The 17,555-nt window shown below is 42.4% G+C and overlaps 2 protein-coding genes across 2 annotated transcripts in view; both read left to right on the top strand.

Annotated features, from left to right (window-relative positions):
* sh3bp4a (SH3-domain binding protein 4a) overlaps positions 1-3,217 on the top strand; it is a 22,887-nt gene extending 19,670 nt beyond the window's left edge. Inside the window, exons 4-5 of the mRNA XM_034613911.1 lie at positions 390-578; positions 845-3,217. Of these exons, the coding sequence (XP_034469802.1) occupies positions 390-578; positions 845-1,069 (414 nt within the window). The 3' untranslated portion in view covers positions 1,070-3,217. The remainder of the gene's footprint in view (positions 1-389; positions 579-844) is intronic.
* Positions 3,218-9,897: 6,680 nt separating this feature from the next.
* LOC117778403 (NLR family CARD domain-containing protein 3-like) lies at positions 9,898-15,790 on the top strand. Its single transcript, XM_034613926.1, has 7 exons — positions 9,898-10,030; positions 10,446-10,679; positions 10,868-12,730; positions 13,684-13,857; positions 14,378-14,551; positions 14,906-15,079; positions 15,492-15,790. Exons 1-7 carry the CDS (start codon positions 9,900-9,902, stop codon positions 15,511-15,513), a joined length of 2,772 nt encoding a protein of 923 aa, XP_034469817.1. The 5' UTR covers positions 9,898-9,899; the 3' UTR covers positions 15,514-15,790.
* The last annotated feature ends 1,765 nt before the right edge of the window (positions 15,791-17,555 follow it).

Genomic DNA, 17,555 nt, shown 5'->3' with positions numbered 1-17,555 from the left:
CCTGTGGTGATACCTCTCAGCTTCTCTGCAGGGGGGGGGGGGGGTTCTTTGCTGCAAGGAAACGGACACACGTTTGGAAAATGCAGGGTATTAGATGTGGTTTCTCTCTCTTTCTTGGGGATTTTAGGCTTCATCCACACTTCTTCGTGTTACGCCCTGTCCACACTAATGCATTTTTTTTGTAAAAAAGGTGTTTTAGTTTGAAAGGGGACTGTTACTGATGAGGGCCTAAAAGTGCTTTTACGGATCGAGATATATTCAGTTTTCTGACTCAGAATCACACCTCTTCACATTGTCTTCACACATATTGTTCTGCCATATCATAAATTCAAGCTTTCTGTAATTCAAACCTCATTCCTCTGCTGCCTGTTCTCTCCTCCACCTGCCAGGCGCTGCTGAAGATGGACTGCCAGGGTCTGGTTGCCCGGTTGGTCATGGATTTCGTTCTGTTGACCACAGCGGTGGAGGTGGCGTCACGGTGGAGGGAACTGGCTGAGAAACTGGCCCGAGTGTCAAGGCAGCAGATGGAGGCGTACGAGGCGCCACACCGCGACAAGAACGGACTTCTGGACAACGAGGTGAGACAGCGGGGATAGTATTATACAATGGTTTATGAAAAAACATTCCTGGATCCACTCTCTGATCTGGAGATGCACCAAAATTGACTGTTTTCCTCCCTGACCTGCACCACATCCTTCTACCCAGTTCCGTGGTAATCCATCCAGTTGTTGTTGCGTAATCCTGCTGACAGGGATGAAAAAAACCTCAAATCGAATCTGTTGCCTTCCATAACTAAATCAATCTTCTTCTTTCCTTTCCTCTGACTTCCACCCGACTCGTTCAGTCCATGTGGAAGCCCGCCTACGACTTCCTCCTGACGTGGGCCGCCCACGTCGGCGACAGCTACCGCGACGTGATCCAGGAGCTCCACGTCGGCCTGGACAAAATGAGGAACCCCATCACCAAGAGGTGGAAGCACCTGACCGGCGCGCTCATCCTCGTCAACTGCCTCGACACACTCCGCAGTGCCGCCTTCTGCCCGACCGGGTACGGAGACTTTGCTGTCTGAGGATTTGCTTCCAGGTGGGGAATCTTATTTTATTCTCCAGCTTGCGACCGACGTTGTGGAAGCTCAGTGTTGCTTTCACTTACTCATGTGGGAAGTAAATCTATCGTGGACACTGTACTGAGGACACAAAGTTTGGGACGGACATCAGAGATTTAACCATTGACAGGCACATCCTGGTCTTTTGGATCACTACTGATGCAACACAGTATAAAAACGCCGATGGACGATTTCTGGCTCGACGATGTGAAAATCTAGGATCTGCCTCTTTCTCTCTTTTTTTCTGCCTCTTACTACATTTTTCGGCTTTATTTTCCTTCATCTCCTTCTACCTCACCCTTTCTCTTTATCCATTTATCTCTTCTTCTCTTGTCTCTATCTCTCCATTAAAAGCTTGTTTGATTTTCTGTCTTCGGACCTCAGGACATCAGAGACCTCAACCACTGCAGTACATAACCAGACGGACTGTGACCTCTGACCTTTTCCTCATCTTTGTAAGTTGATTGGATTGCCTGCGCTCACAATCTTGATATTTGCAAGTCAAACTTTAAACATAAACTAATTTCCCCTCCAGTCCTAATCATCTGTTTCTGTTAGGCTGCCATCTGCTGGCCAAGCAGATGTTTTTAAAAATGTTTTCATATATTCACACGCTGATTTTCTTGCCAAACAAAAAGTTAGCCCGGTTCTAACTTCACAATTTTGCTGTAAAGGTACGTGTATCTCCCGATCCAAGATATACTTCTATTTTTTTATACTAGCAGAACGACACAGAGAACGTGCTATAGTTGTGTTCCTGCTTTCATTTCTTTTTCAGATTTTGCTTCCTGTAAGTGAAACATCTATTTACCAAATTTAAAAATGTTCCCCATAAAAACGTTTTTAATTGATTAATCCAAAATACCCCTGTGATATTTGAGATTAATAAATATTTGAACAGATTAATGTAAGAGAATGTACATTACCATGACAACTAGATCATGTTAACCTTTCCAACCAGAAATTCCAGCGAAAGTTATTTAGTTATTATTCATTATTATCGTAAATTTATTTTTTTAACTTATTTATCTCTCTGACGTCTACAGAGTAAATCAAATCATTTTAATTGTGGCTTCAGTGTAGGACGTAAACCCTGCTTCCTCCATGTTAGTGGATGGGACATGTGGAAAAATATACCTCAAATATATTTGTCTCAAAGATGGTTCCTGTTTTCTGATAAGTTTGGTTTTAATTAGTTGTTTGATGATATAAAAAATGGGGTGGAACATCTTGATTGACAGCTGAGACGGACTCTCAATTGGTCGAGCGCGTGCATCTGCGGGACCTTGACACTGTGACTTGACTCCACGATCACCGTTTGGCTTTATGTTTGGAGAAAGTGGAGCTGCGACTTTAATCTTTATTCAGTTCTCTGATTTAGGAGGAAAAGGCCACGCCTACAGGAATCATCCCATTCCTGCACCAAAAAGACCTCATCCGCTCCTCTACCCTCTAACTTAGTTTTCACACACCACTGAATATCTGTTTTTCTTTAATTTCTTAATGTCTTTTAAATCCGAATACAGAAGGTAAGCTCCTCTTCATCAAGCTAGTCTTTACATCCCGGGTTCCCTGCCGTCTTCCCACCAGCATCCTACCCCACGTCATCCATCCCCCCCATGACCCTTCCTTCATCCCTTTGACCCTCAATCCATCCCTCCTGCGTCATCTCAGCTCACCTCCCATCTCTATTGTGCAGTAAATAATTCTGAATCCACTTCTTCATTTGCCTGGTCTCTGGTGAAAACGACACAGAAATTAATCCAGTTTTCGTTGAATTTGTATTTTACGAAGCCTTTTGATTTTATGATCTCTGCATGAATAGTCAGCTTAGACGCTTTCAATGTTTTGGGATTTTCTTTGTTTGTCTGATTCATTTCACTCTTTCTTTCCTGTTTGTTTTGTGGCTGCTGCTGTGTTTCTGTATCTGTTTGTTTCCTGAACCTGATCTGTACAGACAACGTGCACAGAGTTTATATATTTGTACTGAATGCCGACTGAGTATTGACACATTCTTCACATGTTGTATCGACTGTGACGGTTTGTCGCCGATCTGAAATCTGTTCAGCGTTTCTGTTCGGAAGAAATCAATTAAAAGGAAAAATGCAAATCCCTGTGCGCAAAGTGTTTTCTGTGAATACAAGAACTTACTCATGATAAAAGGTGAATAAGTTTAGATTAATACAGTCCATTTACCATATATTTGTGTATAATATACTTGTATATATGTGTGTATATACAGTACATTTATATATCCATATAATCTGTAGAGATGCAGCAAAGCAGTGGTTCTTGTGAATCATGTCCCTGTGATTTTCTGCAAAGGAGCATTTATTAAGTGACTGTGCTGTGTTGAGGGTTGTGTGACATCATCATGAATTTCACACACACACACACACACACACACTACACACAGAAAACATGTCCCAATATCACGCACAAATGATCTCATACACTTAGTCATGCACAAACGCCACACATGAATGCACAACTCCATCCATATGTGGTCTTGTTTCTAGAAAAACATAAATCATCTGCACTCACACACACACACACAAACACACACACACTGTTTATTACAGTTAATTAAAGCATATTATCCGTCCCCTCTCAGAGGACAGGCCACCTTGACCGACTCATCCTTTGCCTCTCGATGACTCACACTCAACATTAAATTCTTTACTTTAGATTCTAAATTTGAAAAGACACTTTAATATGACCCTTCAATTATTGTACAAATTCAATGCTTGTTGTTCTCCTGGTAACTCTGTTTTGTTTTCATATTTTTATCTTAATATATTGTTATAAAAACATGTATCACTGCTGCTTTAAGGATCCTGATCTATTTAATTAATTGGCCTCTATAAAAGAGATGTAATTTCACTTTGTGTCAATTTGAAATCATTATGCCTGAATTCATTTGTTTCTAATGGGGCAACAGCTTCCCACCTTCCATCTTACCCAATCAAATACTTTTCCAAATGGGTATAAATAACCTATAAATATGCACATTCCCTTTGCAGAGATTGAAATATTTAGAGGAAGATAAATAAACACAGGTTAATCTCCATATTCTCAAAGCTATTGAAGCTGGTGTTTCCTTTGGGGGCGTGAAGGCAAAGCAGAGTTCTTATCACTTGACACGACTCGCGGAGGAGTTTGATCCTTTCTGCATGAAAAGATTCTTTTTTAAACAGTTAGTGCAGATTTATCCCAGATTGTATTCCCCCATATCTGAGTCTATATTTCTGTTCATAAAATCCTCTTTCCTTTGTGGATTCAGGAAGGAAAAAAAACTGCAGCTTCAAAAATGCAAAACAGGTGGAGATGAGAAGCTTTGGTGTGTGTGTGTGTGTGTGGCTGTTTTCACCTCGTGGGTCTGCAGAATATAAAGGGCTCTTAAAAGATAAAGATAAAACTCCATCAGCTGATTGATCGCATGAATCATTAATGTGCTGAACACTTGATTTGACTTCTCTGTTTCTCTTTCAGGCCGAAGTGTCTCCGAATCTTTGGTCGTGTGAGAATGACTCATCCTCTGAGGGCAACAGCCAATATTTGGGGGCTTCTGGGGCTGCCAGGGCCAAAACTCCATTCTCTGTCAACTCTATTCATCCCTCGTGGAATGTTTCTCCGAACTTGACTATACACTAACAACAAAAACTTCAATTAGCCTTTGTTGTGTTTTCTGAATTGCCCTCTCAGAAAGTTATTCCCGTGATGCTGCAGACAAATCCATGAGGATGACATCAATCATGCTCCCAATTATATGTCGGGGAAATAAAAAAGCCTGTGAGTTTTTAGCAGCTGGTGGATAAAATATTGATGAGACTCATTAAGCCTCTGTTTACCGCATCATTTAGATTCATGTCAACTTTTAGCGCCATAAGAAAAACACTTTATTAGCTTCTTTTTTTATTACTTCTGCCGAGGGGGTTACAGTTTTACCTTGTGTGGGTGTTTTTTCAGCAAGATTACACAAAAACTGCTGAACAGATTTCCACTAAAACTTGGTGGAACGATGGGACAAATGATTACGCCAGGACCAGTAATTTAACATTTAACAATCTTGACATTGTGAGATTTTCAACATTTGAAGCGTTTTCTCAGAGAATATTGCATGGACCTTTCAGAAAGTCGTATTGATGAGTGTGTGAAATTTGGTGCAGTTTGACTGTTGAGCCTTCAGTTATGTGGTTCATATTGGAAATTCATGGAAAAAGAGTAACTCCCTTAACAATCCTTTATCAGGCCAAATCTTAACCTTTAATATCTTTAATTTCAACCTTGATGAGAGTATTTATGTCTTTAAGAACTATGCTGTAAAATCTATGTCGTGGCTTTGTTAGAATGAGATTTTAACAAAAGCGGGGAAGAATAAATAGCTTCCTTTTTTCTGTAAAGTATATTTCTGTGTGTGAGGTGAAATAAATCCCCGGAGCAACATTTGATAACAAAGAGGAGTTTGAAAAGCTCAGGAGGAAAATTAATCAGTGGCAGGGCAAAACCAAAAGAACAAAGCTCGACCTCAAACTTACTCTCTGGTAGAAGCGGAGAAACTGAATCGCATCAATTGCAAGGTTCTCAGTCCTTTTCTCTACTGGGCTTCAGAATCGAAGATTTCTTTTCATGTCGTCCACCTTCCTCTCTCCTGCCAACTGTTCCCCTGTTGGTTCCAGCGAAGAGGTTTCAGCCGCTTGTTAGGAGGCCCACTTTGTTTCCCGGTAACCTTTCTGAGCATCCACTCTTCGGCTGTTACCTGAGAAACGGCGAGGAGACAGTGGAATAAATTAGACGCAAGGCAAGACTGTGTGGGCAGCGGGCGAGAGACATTCAGGCGACTCAGCCCAGTTAGAGAGAGAGAGGAGGGCAGTTGGAGTGAGTTGTGGTCTTGTAAAGTCAGTGTGTGTGTGTGTGTGTGCATGTGTGTGTGTGCATGTTTATAATTTGTTCCATTGATCTCAAACACACACACACACACATTAGAAGGGGAATCAATGTGGGAGGAGGACAGAGAGAGCAATTAGTGAGGTCTTGATGACTCAGGTTTTGTTGTCGCTTGTGTGCATTTTTCCCCCGTTTCCTCATTTATTTACAACTAATTCTAATTCTGCTACTTGCCCTTAAAAGCCTTGTTTAGCCACACGGGGGCTGTTTTACCATTTCTGGCTAATTAGAGCTCGGTGCAAGTTCGCCGGGGGGGGGGGGGTGGTTGCAGAAGTGACAAACTCAGTAATCAATGCTTGGAGCTACAAAGATGCTGGACTGGAGTACAGGTAAAATTACGAAAAACAATGTTAGTATGAAACCTTTAAGTTTTTATTGTTTTGTCAGCTTTTGCCATGTAGTGTTCAAATGAGCCTGAGCTCCATCTAACTGCAGCTATAGTCGTCTTCTGGTCGTTCCCAGAGCCTGATTGGTGACTAGGCGATCGTGCTTTTGCAGCTTGTGTCCCCCAGACTTCATACATCTGTTCCTGCTTTTCAATCCCTATTTAAAATGTGTTTTTTCTAACAAAAAGCTTTCAACTCTGCCTTTATTTTATTCTGCTCATATTCAGAGTGATAATTTAAATATTTGTTTTACTTGAAAAAGGTTTACAGTTTCCTCCTAGAGCTTTATCAGATCAACTTCAAAATCAGTGAGTGTCATCTTAACAACATGGAGATTTTAGTTGTTTTTTTATTGTTGTAACTTCAGTGTTTTTGGTTCATTTGTGTGAGTGTGTCATAAATATAAAGAGAAAGAGAAAACGTTACAGAAGCAGCTGAGGAAATGTGCAAGTGTTAAACCTAAAGAATCTGTGTTCAGTAATGAGGAAGGGAAAGATAAAAGTTTTTAAAAGAAACTGGATCAATAAAGAGGATTTAAGTCGAAGGGTTTTCTATTTGTATTCATGTATTTCCGCGGACCAATAACTCCAGCACAGTAGGTGGCGCTGTAGCACCTTCAGCTCCATTACACCAGACGGTCCCTGAAGCAGTGGTCCCACACACCTGAAGCAGGTGAAGCTCCGCCCTCAGGTGAATGGAGGAATTCAGGGAGACGAGCTGCTACATGTCACCACAACAAACATCATGTATACACCGACTTTCGAGTGTGAACTGGCTCAACACGGAGAAGGAGCATGAGAACAGGGAAGGGTCAGACTCCATTTTATCTTGGATAAGCAGATGGAAGGAAAGTGAGCAGGTGAGTGTGTAATGGTGTGTTTTTATATTCCAGCTAACTTTAAAAACCCTGCAGTGAGTATCATCTCAGGGGGATGTTCCATTTGCCGACAATGAGAGGGGGGTCTATGTATTTCTAGTACTTTTTTATTTTTATTTTATAGCCAATGATTAGGCTAAATCAGTCCTAACATCTTTGTGAGATTCTTTTCAGTACTTACAAAATGAGTAATGTTTTATGTACCTTTTTATTTTCATGTAAATATGTTGTATATCAGTATTCTGGTCTGTGAACCCCCCCTGTCGCGCTGTGGTACGGCACGCTCAGGAACCTGTCTGTCTGTCTGCATCTGGAGCTGAAAGAGAGACAGGTATGTTTACGGACTGTTCCGCTTCTAAGTGTCGTTCCAATGTTACTGTGACTGCTTTCTGAAAGAGCAATAACAGACAGCTGTAATGTGTAAAGCCCAAGTCTGTACTGTGAGGAGTGTTAAGTGTTATTTCAAAAGTTAGCGCTGCATTGTTTTCTGCTGTTTTCCTGTGAAGTGCGGCCGAATGTGAAGTGCATTGTTACTTTTCTAATGTTGTTTGTGAACCCACATTAAGTCATTGTGTTTACTCTGTGATGGGTTAGACATGTGAGGCAGGGCATACTTATGTTTATTTTGTCCTTAGGTTTACATTATTATTTCATGCATCCTTTACAGTAGTCTGAGAAGAGGATGTGAACTAATGCAGTCCCTGTCACATGTTGTATCATTAAAAAGAGATCCAAAGAGAGCTGTGGTGTGTCGAAGACTCGCTACAAGTGTTAACACATGTTTTATGAAAGTTTTACTTTCACACTCTCACGCCTGGTGTTAACATCCGTCTGCTGATCAAACGGCTTTAAGTTTGTCAGTTCACGCCTGGTGACAGATGTAGTTTCCATCGGATCACCAGAGACCGATGTAAACAGCAGGTGTGTAACAAAGTGCCTTCAAATTACTTATTAACAGAGTTAATTCACAATTTCACTTTTTATCTTCATCACATCTGTTAATCAAGTGTTTAATAACAAAACGGTGTTTTCAGAATCATACTTGTTTGTGTTTGTGTCTTGTGTTGCGTGTGTGTGTGTGTCAGACTTGTTTGTCCTCATTCCTGTGAAGTCTGTGTTTTTATCCTCTCAGACTGAAGATAAGTGGTTATGAGGAAGAAGAGGAGGACAGAGCAGAGTCTCCAGTATCTTGTATCTATAATAATGAAGATAAACTTTATTTATATACTTTTTATTATTATTGTCTGTAAAAAGTTACATTATTTAAGTTACAAACAGCAGTTTTAATTTTCACACACACACACACACACACACACACACACACACACACACACACACACACACACACACACACATTTCATCAGTGATTTCCAGTAAATGCAGACAGGAGGCGGAGACATTGAAAGTGAAAGTGTTCAGACTCTGTTTTACCTGTAAGGTGCAGAGGGAGGAAAGGTGAAGTCTGAGGCTGGTGAGTGTTCGAGCAACATTGATATTATTCATCATTAATAAACATTAATCTAATTTTACTGTCAGATACTCTTGAGTCAGTTTTCTACTCGTGGATTTAGGATGAACTTCTGTCAGTAAAACAACAGTTTGACTCAACGCTGTGATCGGCTGAGTCCAACACATTAAACCTACAACTGTCTCAGGTTACCGTGACAACAGGGAAACAGTGTAGGAGGGTTGACTTTGTTATATTTGATGAAAAAAAGATTTAACGTACCTGGCTTCATTGTGTGTGTTTGAGCTCACAGTCAGTGTCTGTGTTTTTCCTCTCAGACTGAAGATGAGTGGTTATGAGGAAGAAGAGGAGGACAGAGCAGAGTCTCCAGTGTTCAGCTGTGTGTCTTTGAAGAGTACCTGGTCCAAACATCCTCCTCCAGACTTCAGTAATGAACCTGGACCCTCACACACAAAGTAAGAGACTGTTTCTACTGTGAACTGATCTGAAGTGGATTCAGTTTCCACTAGTGTGGCCCCTGTATTAGGACACAGCTTCATTGAAATTGGTAACTAATCCCTCAGAAGAAGGAAGAGCTCAGACCTCATTGAAACCAATCACTAGATACTGATTTTTATTTGGATCTCCACCAAATTTCACACACTCATAAACATCAGTTTAAAAAAACTCCCCTCCCCCTGATCTGGTTCACAGACCACATCGTCCCACCAAGTTTACTGGTTATCTTTATAATCCCACTAACGAACAAACAAACCAACACACAAACAAACATACATGGGTGAAAACAAAACCTCCTTGACAGAAGTAATGACAACCTGTGACTGTGACATTTTAGTTATCGGGAAATGTCTTCACAGAGAGAGGAAGAGGATTCATGTTTCTGAGGAGGAGCAGTCATCCTCCTGTGCTTCGTGTCAGGATGTCCTGAAGGATCCAGTCTCCACCAGCTGTGGACACATTAAACCTACAACTGTCTCAGGCTACCGTGACAACAGGGAAACAGAGTAGGAGGGTTGACTTTGTTATATTTGATGAAAAAAAGGATTTACGTACCTGGCTTCATTGTGTGTGTTTGAGCTCACAGTCAGTGTCTGTGTTTTTCCTCTCAGACTGAAGATGAGTGGTTATGAGGAAGAAGAGGAGGACAGAGCAGAGTCTCCAGTGTTCAGCTGTGTGTCTTTGAAGAGTACCTGGTCCAAACATCCTCCTCCAGACTTCAGTAATGAACCTGGACCCTCACACACAAAGTAAGAGACTGTTTCTACTGTGAACTGATCTGAAGTGGATTCAGTTTCCACTAGTGTGGCCCCTGTATTAGGACACAGCTTCATTGAAATTGGTAACTAATCCCTTCAGAAGAAGGAAGAGCTCAGACCTCATTGAAACCAATCACTAGATACTGATTTTTATTTGGATCTCCACCAAATTTCACACACTCATAAACATCAGTTTAAAAAAACTCCCCTCCCCCTGATCTGGTTCACAGACCACATCGTCCCACCAAGTTTACTGGTTATCTTTATAATCCCACTAACGAACAAACAAACAAACCAACCAACCAACACACAAACAAACATACATGGGTGAAAACAAAACCTCCTTGACAGAAGTAATGACAACCTGTGACTGTGACATTTTAGTTATCAGGAAATGTCTTCACAGAGAGAGGAAGAGGATTCATGTTTCTGAGGAGGAGCAGTCGTCCTGCTGTGCTTCGTGTCACGACGTCCTGAAGGATCCAGTCTCCACCAGCTGTGGACACTGGATCTGCAGACAGTGCATCACCTCATACTGGGACCAGTCTGGTTCTTCAGGAGACTCCTCCTGTCCCCAGTGTGGAAAAAGATCCAGAACAGGAGCTGGAGGTCAGACAGCCGGTCAGAGCAGCACTGTACATGTGTCTGCTGATGTCTTCACTTCTGACAACAGCACATGTTGTTTTATTTTGTTCATTCATACAGCATTAACATTTATCGTTATTGTTATAAAAGCACAAAGTTAAAAACCTTTTATTTTTCTGTATCTGATGAAAACAATCAGCAGATTCCCAGATTCTCTGTCTCTGACATTGTTTCTTGTCTTTCAGCAGATCATGGTCTGCAGGAGGTTTTAGATGAACATAAGCTCAGTGTGAGGAGGAGATGTGAACATGTGACTGAAGGAACTGATGAAACAGGAAGTAGAACCCTCCTCAACAGGATCTACACTGAGCTCTACATCACAGAGGGACAGAGCGAAGAGGTTAATACTCAACATGAGGTGAGGCAGCTTGAGACGGCGTCCAAGATGAAGAGCCTCCACGACACTCCCATCAAGTGCCACGACATCTTTAAAGCCATAACTGACCAGCAGAGCAGCATCAGAGTCGTCCTGACCAACGGCGTCGCTGGCGTTGGAAAAACCTTCTCGGTGCAGAAGTTCACTCTGGACTGGGCAGAGGGTTTAGAAAACCAAGATGTCCGTCTGCTGATTGTGCTTTCGTTCAGGGAGCTGAACCTGGTGAAAGACCAGCAGTACAGTCTTCTCACGCTGCTCCATGTTTTCCATCCAACATTACAGAAGCTCACGGCAGAGACGCTCGCTGTCTGTAAACCTTTGTTCATCTTTGACGGCCTGGATGAAAGCAGACTTTCTCTGGACTTCAACAACAGGAAGGTTGTGTCTGATGTCACACAGAGCTCATCAGTCAACGTGCTGCTGACAAACCTCATCCAGGGGAAACTGCTTCCCTCGGCTCTCGTCTGGATAACCTCCAGACCTGCGGTGGCCAATCTGATCCCTCCTACATGTGTTGACAGGGTAACAGAAGTACGAGGCTTCACTGACGCCCAGAAGGAGGAATACTTCAAGAAGAGATTCAGCGATGAAGAGCTGTGCAGCAGAATCATGTCACACATCAAGGCGTCCAGGAGCCTCCACATCATGTGTCAAATCCCAGTCTTCTGCTGGATCAGTGCTACAGTTCTGGAGCACATGTTGACCACAGACCAGAGAGAAGAGCTGCCCAAGACCCTGACTGACCTGTACTCGTACTTCCTGCTGGTTCAGACAAAGAGGAAGAAAAACAAGTACGGTGAGGGACATGAGACGACTCCACTGCAGCTGATGGAGGCTGACAAGGACGTTCTTCTGAAGCTGGGGAGGCTGGCGTTTGAACATCTTGAGGAAGGAAACATCATGTTCTACCAAGAAGACCTGGAGCGGTGTGGTCTTAATGTCACCGAGGCCTCGGTGTACTCAGGACTTTGTACTGAGATCTTCAGAAGAGAGTGTGTGATCTTCCAGAAATCAGTCTACTGCTTTGTTCATCTGAGCATTCAGGAGTTTCTGGCTGCAGTCTACATGTTCCACTGTTACACCCAGATGAACACAGAAGACATTGACACCTTCCTTGGAGAAGACTTACAATCCCGGGACTCAATGCTGAACCGTCTTCGCTGTTACCTTTTAAAGTTTTTCCGAACAACTAATTTCTCTGACCCATCTCTGGTTGACCTCCTGAAGAGAACCATGGAGAAATCCCTCACCAGTACAAATGGTCATCTTGACCTGTTTGTTCGCTTCCTTCACGGCCTCAGTCTGGAGTCCAACCAGAGAGTCTTAGGAGGCCTTCTGGGTCAGACAGAGAACAATCCAGAGATCATCCAGAGAGTCATCGACAACCTGAAGGAGTTGAAGAGTGATGACATTTCTCCTGACAGAAGCATCAACATCTTCCACTGTCTGACTGAGATGAACGACCACTCAGTACATCAGCAGATGCAAAGGTTCCTGACGTCAGAGAACATATCAAAGGAGAAACTCTCTGAGATCCACTGCTCTGCTCTGGCCTACATGCTGCAGATTACAGAGGAGGTTCTGTATGAGTTGGACCTGAAGAAGTTCAACACATCAGACCAGGGTCGACAGAGACTGATCCCAGCTGTGAGGAACTACAGGAAGGCTCTGTGAGTTCAGACTTGATCAATAACATATTCAATCAGTGTAGATGAGTCGTTTTTCAAATACACATTGACAAGTTTAATTAATTTCATTCTTTTGGGCAGCAGAGTGTTGCAGGGGTCAACACTGTTAGTGCAGCCTTTCTGTGAGGAGGATGTAGGATGTGGTGTCTGCAGGGTTTCCTGCCCAAACCCAAAGATGTTTAGATTGGAGTTAGATTGATTGGAGACTGAAATTAAGTGTCAGCTGACATACTACCATGTGGGGTGCAAGGGAGATTATTGTGTGTGTGTGTGTGTGTGTGTGTGTGTGTGTGTGTGTGTGTGTGTGTGTGTGTGTGTGTGTGTGTGTGTGTGTGTGTGTGTGTGTGTGTGTGTGTGTGTGTGTGTGTGTGTGAGCGCACACACACACACGTGGAAAGTCTTTTTCCGAGCGAACAGCTAGGAGACAACCACTGAATAAGTGTTTTGGATGAGAATCATTTCCTGCTTCTTCAGTTTGAAGGCAACTGAAGAAGCAGGAAATATTTTTCATTCTTCTTTCTTGTCAAACTAGAATTACCACCCTGTTTGTATGCCTCCGCCAACCAGTGCAGTGTCAGTGCCTCCAGGTTCCTGACATATTACATTCACAATAATATGAGGTCACTGTAACCTGAAACCACTGAAATCTAATCAGTTTATCTTTGACTCCAACTGGTCAAAATGTGAACAAATTACCTAAAGATAGACTTGAGATATCATGTTCAAGAGGCAAAAACAGGTTTTGTGACCTTGACCTTTGACCACCCGGATCTAATGAGTTCACCTGTTAGTCTAAATGAAAGGTGTTTTTAAGATAACATGTTCATGAGGCAAAAAGGGGATTTACCAGGGTGAGGGTCAAATCATCACGAGTTGTACGAATGTTGTGTTTTCAGATTTTATTCTAACAGTTTCGATACTTTCGTTAATTACAGACTCGCTGGTTGTCGACTCTCAGAGACTCACTGTGAAGTCGTGGCCTCAGCTCTGAAGTCGAACCCCTCACATCTGAGAGAACTGGATCTGAGTAGAAACGACCTGCAGGATTCAGGAGTGAAGCTGCTGTGTTCTGGACTGGAGAGTCCAAACTGTCGACTGGAGACTCTGAGGTCAGGTCCTTAAATCCTTGAATGTTCACTGTTCCAACTTTCTTTCTTGTTTTGGTCATTATTCATTTACATTTAATTGGATTGTCACTGTTCTGCTCTGCTCACTGTCCCTCAGTCATCTGTCACTCACTCACCCAGCCTGTCAGTCACGTCCACCCTCACCAGCTCGACTCCATTCACCTGCATACACCTGCTCCTGATCACTAATAAAGTGTCAGTAAATAACATGTGGACTGAGGCCGAGCACTCGTCCTCCTCAGGTTTTCAAAAATAAGACACATTCTTATTGAAACACATTGGACAGTATAGAAACAAACAGGAAGTGACTGTCAGGAGCCATCCCTGCTTTAAACAGACCAAACAAAGAGAGAAGAAGGTGATAAATTACATAATAGTCCAACATGTCTAATTTGATATTTATCTTCAGGTCACAGACTGGACTGCGTTCAGCAGCATGTTGAGAGTCTGTGTTGACATGATGACGATCCACAATAACAAATATTCATATTTCTTTATCCAGGTTGAGTCACTGCAGTCTGTCAGAGGTCAGCTGTTCTTCTCTGGCTTCAGCTCTGAGGTCAAACCCCTCTCATCTGACAGAACTGGATCTGAATGGCAACGACATGGAGGACTCAGGAGTGCAGGAGCTGTGTGGAATTCTACAGAGTCCAAACTGTCGACTGGAGACTCTGAGGTCAGTTCACTGACTGACTTTTCTAAATCTCATATCTAAAATACAGCATTTATACCCAATTGATCTCATTTGATTCTAATTTAACATAATTCCTCTTGATACATGTGACATTTTAAATATTCAGCTACTTGTTAAAACACATCTGTGTTTAGTTTTGGATTTCCTGAACTGATCTGCAGGACAGAGACTGGGTCCAAATACTACATTTTTACTCAATCAGGACTCGTTTTTATTCCAACATGTCTGATTTCATCTTTATCTTCCATTTTATGAGTCTGTGCTGACATGAATATTTTTGTTATTTTCACACATGAACTCAGTTTAATTTACAGTTAAGTTTTATCCTCTATTCAGGTTGAAGGGCTGCAGACTGTCAGAGGTCAGCTGTTCTTCTCTGGCTTCGGCTCTGAGGTCAAACCCCTCTCATCTGAGAGAACTGGATCTGAGATACAATGACCTGCAGGACTCAGGAGTGAAGGAGCTGCTTGATCTGGAGCAGAGTTCAGACTGTCGACTGGAGACAGTGAGGTCAGTAGATGGTTGGAATCATGCTGCTTTCATCAGTATTTTACTAAACACTGTCAGTATCACAGTAATGATCCAGGGTCTGTACTACGAAGCACGTTGACTTCTTATCGGGGTAAATCCCCATGGTAACTCATAATGAACGACTAACCTGCTCCAGAGCAGGTTAAGTTGGAGATCAACCCGTATAAAAGCTCCGCCCACTGACCAAAGTGACTCTACACTGTTGTGTGGTGCACACTCTCCTTAAAGGGAAGGATAAGAGAAGTTAAAATCAATGTCTGGTTGGTTAAGTCGATCTCACGCCACTAAACTCACCCAGTACATCTCAGTCTCTGTTTCCAGTTGCGAGTCCACTGAATCACAGCTGATAAAGTGAGTCTCTGTAAACACTGGTGTCTTCTTCTCTCAACAGATGGCAGCCGCGCTCTTTGTGATAGTGTGTGGACGGAGGCTGAGCTGTGTCCTGATGATCCACAGAGGCTGGAGCAGCAGCAGCAGCTTGTGTGTAGAGCGGCTCTGACTGGGCCTTGTTGCTGGGAGGCAGAGTGGAGACAGCTCCAGAGGAGGTGAGCTGCTCTGACATCAGCCAGGGAATCCACCATCCTCCCTGTGTGTTCCTGTGGATGTGACAGAGCATCATCAGTGTATCTGCTCTGCTGCTGCTCTGTTAATCTGAAGATCAACACTTCTAAATTGGTTTTGAGTGAATTTGCAACATCTTTTTTCGACCTGTTCCCTCCATTCATGATCTTTACCGCGTGTCCTCTTGAGGGTATCGGGGGGGAGCTGGAGTGAGAGGTGTGGTGCACCTTGGACGGGTCACCAGTCCATCACAGGGCCGACAAACAACCATCCACACTCACATTAACACCTACGCTTAATTTAGAGTCTCCAATTTACCCAACCCCTAATCTGCATGTGTGACTGTGAGATGAAGCCGGAGTACCTGGAGGAAACACCGGGGGGGGGGGGGACCTTCAAACTCCACCCAGAAAGACCCCATCTGAACTTCATCACTAGTAACTGCAGTCGTATGCCTTGTAAATATTGCACAATTGTGGTTTTGTATTTAATGCACTTGAAACAAATATTTTAATTATGCACATAAATATAGTCAGGTGGAAATTTACGTATTTTAATGTCCTCAAGAACATGCGTCCAAAAATAGCTCGATAGGGCCCCTCAAATTTTCAATGAGGGTCTTCCTACCCCTTTACTTTCGCCTAGAGTAGAAGAAGAAAAGAAGTAATTAGGCACCCATGTGTATCATGCCCAGATGCACAAAATAAATCTTGTCACTTTATGCCACACCCAACAACAAATCTGCCATTTTGGATTGAAAATTAAATTTGGCTTGATTTTTGGCGTTTGGACACCTGCTACGACATCGTATGGTGCCCACTGAGTCTATGTTATGTTGCATGGTGCCCACTGAGAGTATCTGTCCAATCAGCACCAAAATTCTCACATAAGAGAATGATCTCCATGACAGTTGCTCTCAATTTAAAAGAATGAATGTCCTTAATGTATGAAATTCCTCTCTTTATGAAAATGTTTTAATCCAAAGCCTTTAAATTCAGGAAGTCCATCTTATGAAAGTGGCCTTTCTCAAAGCATTTGAATTTATCTTATTTCTCTGCTTTTTACGCTCACTTTTCTCAACCAAATGTTTATTTTAAGGGTGAAATGCCACTTTATTGAAAGATCTCCAATTTGTCTAATGATAAGACCTGTGGTGATTTTGTTTTATGTTACGGTAGCATTTAGATGAGATTCTTCACCAAATATTTTCAAGAAATTCAAATTTGGGATACATTTTTTGCACCTTTATGAAATGTGGAAGGTTATTTGTTTCTGAATCATCATTTACAAGACATGTAATGTATTACTTTGTCACTGTGTGGTCACCTGATGGCGTGGACCATGATGATTCGTGGGCTTGGTCCAGCGCCGCCTGACGGACGCAGGAAGTGACGTGTTCTCCTTTTGTTAAGCAGTTTGTAGCTTTGTTAAGAAAGATTTTAGACAAATACAACTTTACTTCTCATGTTTTGTACACCTGCAGACAAGCCACCAGTGCATGTTTGTATTCCAGCTATGAACAAATGTGTGTGTGTAGAATTGAAACAGAAATTGTATCTCACTGGCATTAATTTGCTCTTGTGTCCCAGATGCAAACTTCTGGAAATTGCAGATAAGTTGTGAGTTTACACAGGAAAACATGATTAAAGTTTATTTAAAGACAAGATATTACTGTTTGTTTGTAGTGTTTCTCCAATGTTTTCCTTTTCCTGCCCTGAACCTGACACTGCTGACATCAATCCTTCACCACAGCCCCAGAGAGCAGAGCTCCAGGGACACATTCAAACATTAACTCAGCACAGACTCTGATACAGATGTGAGTTTCCCTCCCAAACAGCTGCTTCCTACAACCTCAACCTGTGCAACCTGAGACCTGTGACTGGGATGAAGTGAA

This window comes from Hippoglossus hippoglossus, chromosome 2, assembly GCF_009819705.1.
Source record: "Hippoglossus hippoglossus isolate fHipHip1 chromosome 2, fHipHip1.pri, whole genome shotgun sequence".
NCBI classification, from domain to species: domain Eukaryota; kingdom Metazoa; phylum Chordata; class Actinopteri; order Pleuronectiformes; family Pleuronectidae; genus Hippoglossus; species Hippoglossus hippoglossus.
The sequence above is the reverse complement of the archived record's forward strand: the minus strand, read 5'-3'. Positions and strand labels throughout refer to the sequence as shown.

Excerpts from the sequence above, each read along its gene's own strand:
- LOC117778403 (XM_034613926.1), top strand. The coding sequence starts at position 9,900 with ATGAGTGGTTATGAGGAAGAAGAGGAGGACAGAGCAGAGTCTCCAGTG. Across the intron at positions 13,858-14,377 it reads TGTCGACTGGAGACTCTGAG|GTTGAGTCACTGCAGTCTGT; the intron begins GTCAGGTCCTTA and ends TTCTTTATCCAG. Across the intron at positions 14,552-14,905 it reads TGTCGACTGGAGACTCTGAG|GTTGAAGGGCTGCAGACTGT; the intron begins GTCAGTTCACTG and ends TCCTCTATTCAG.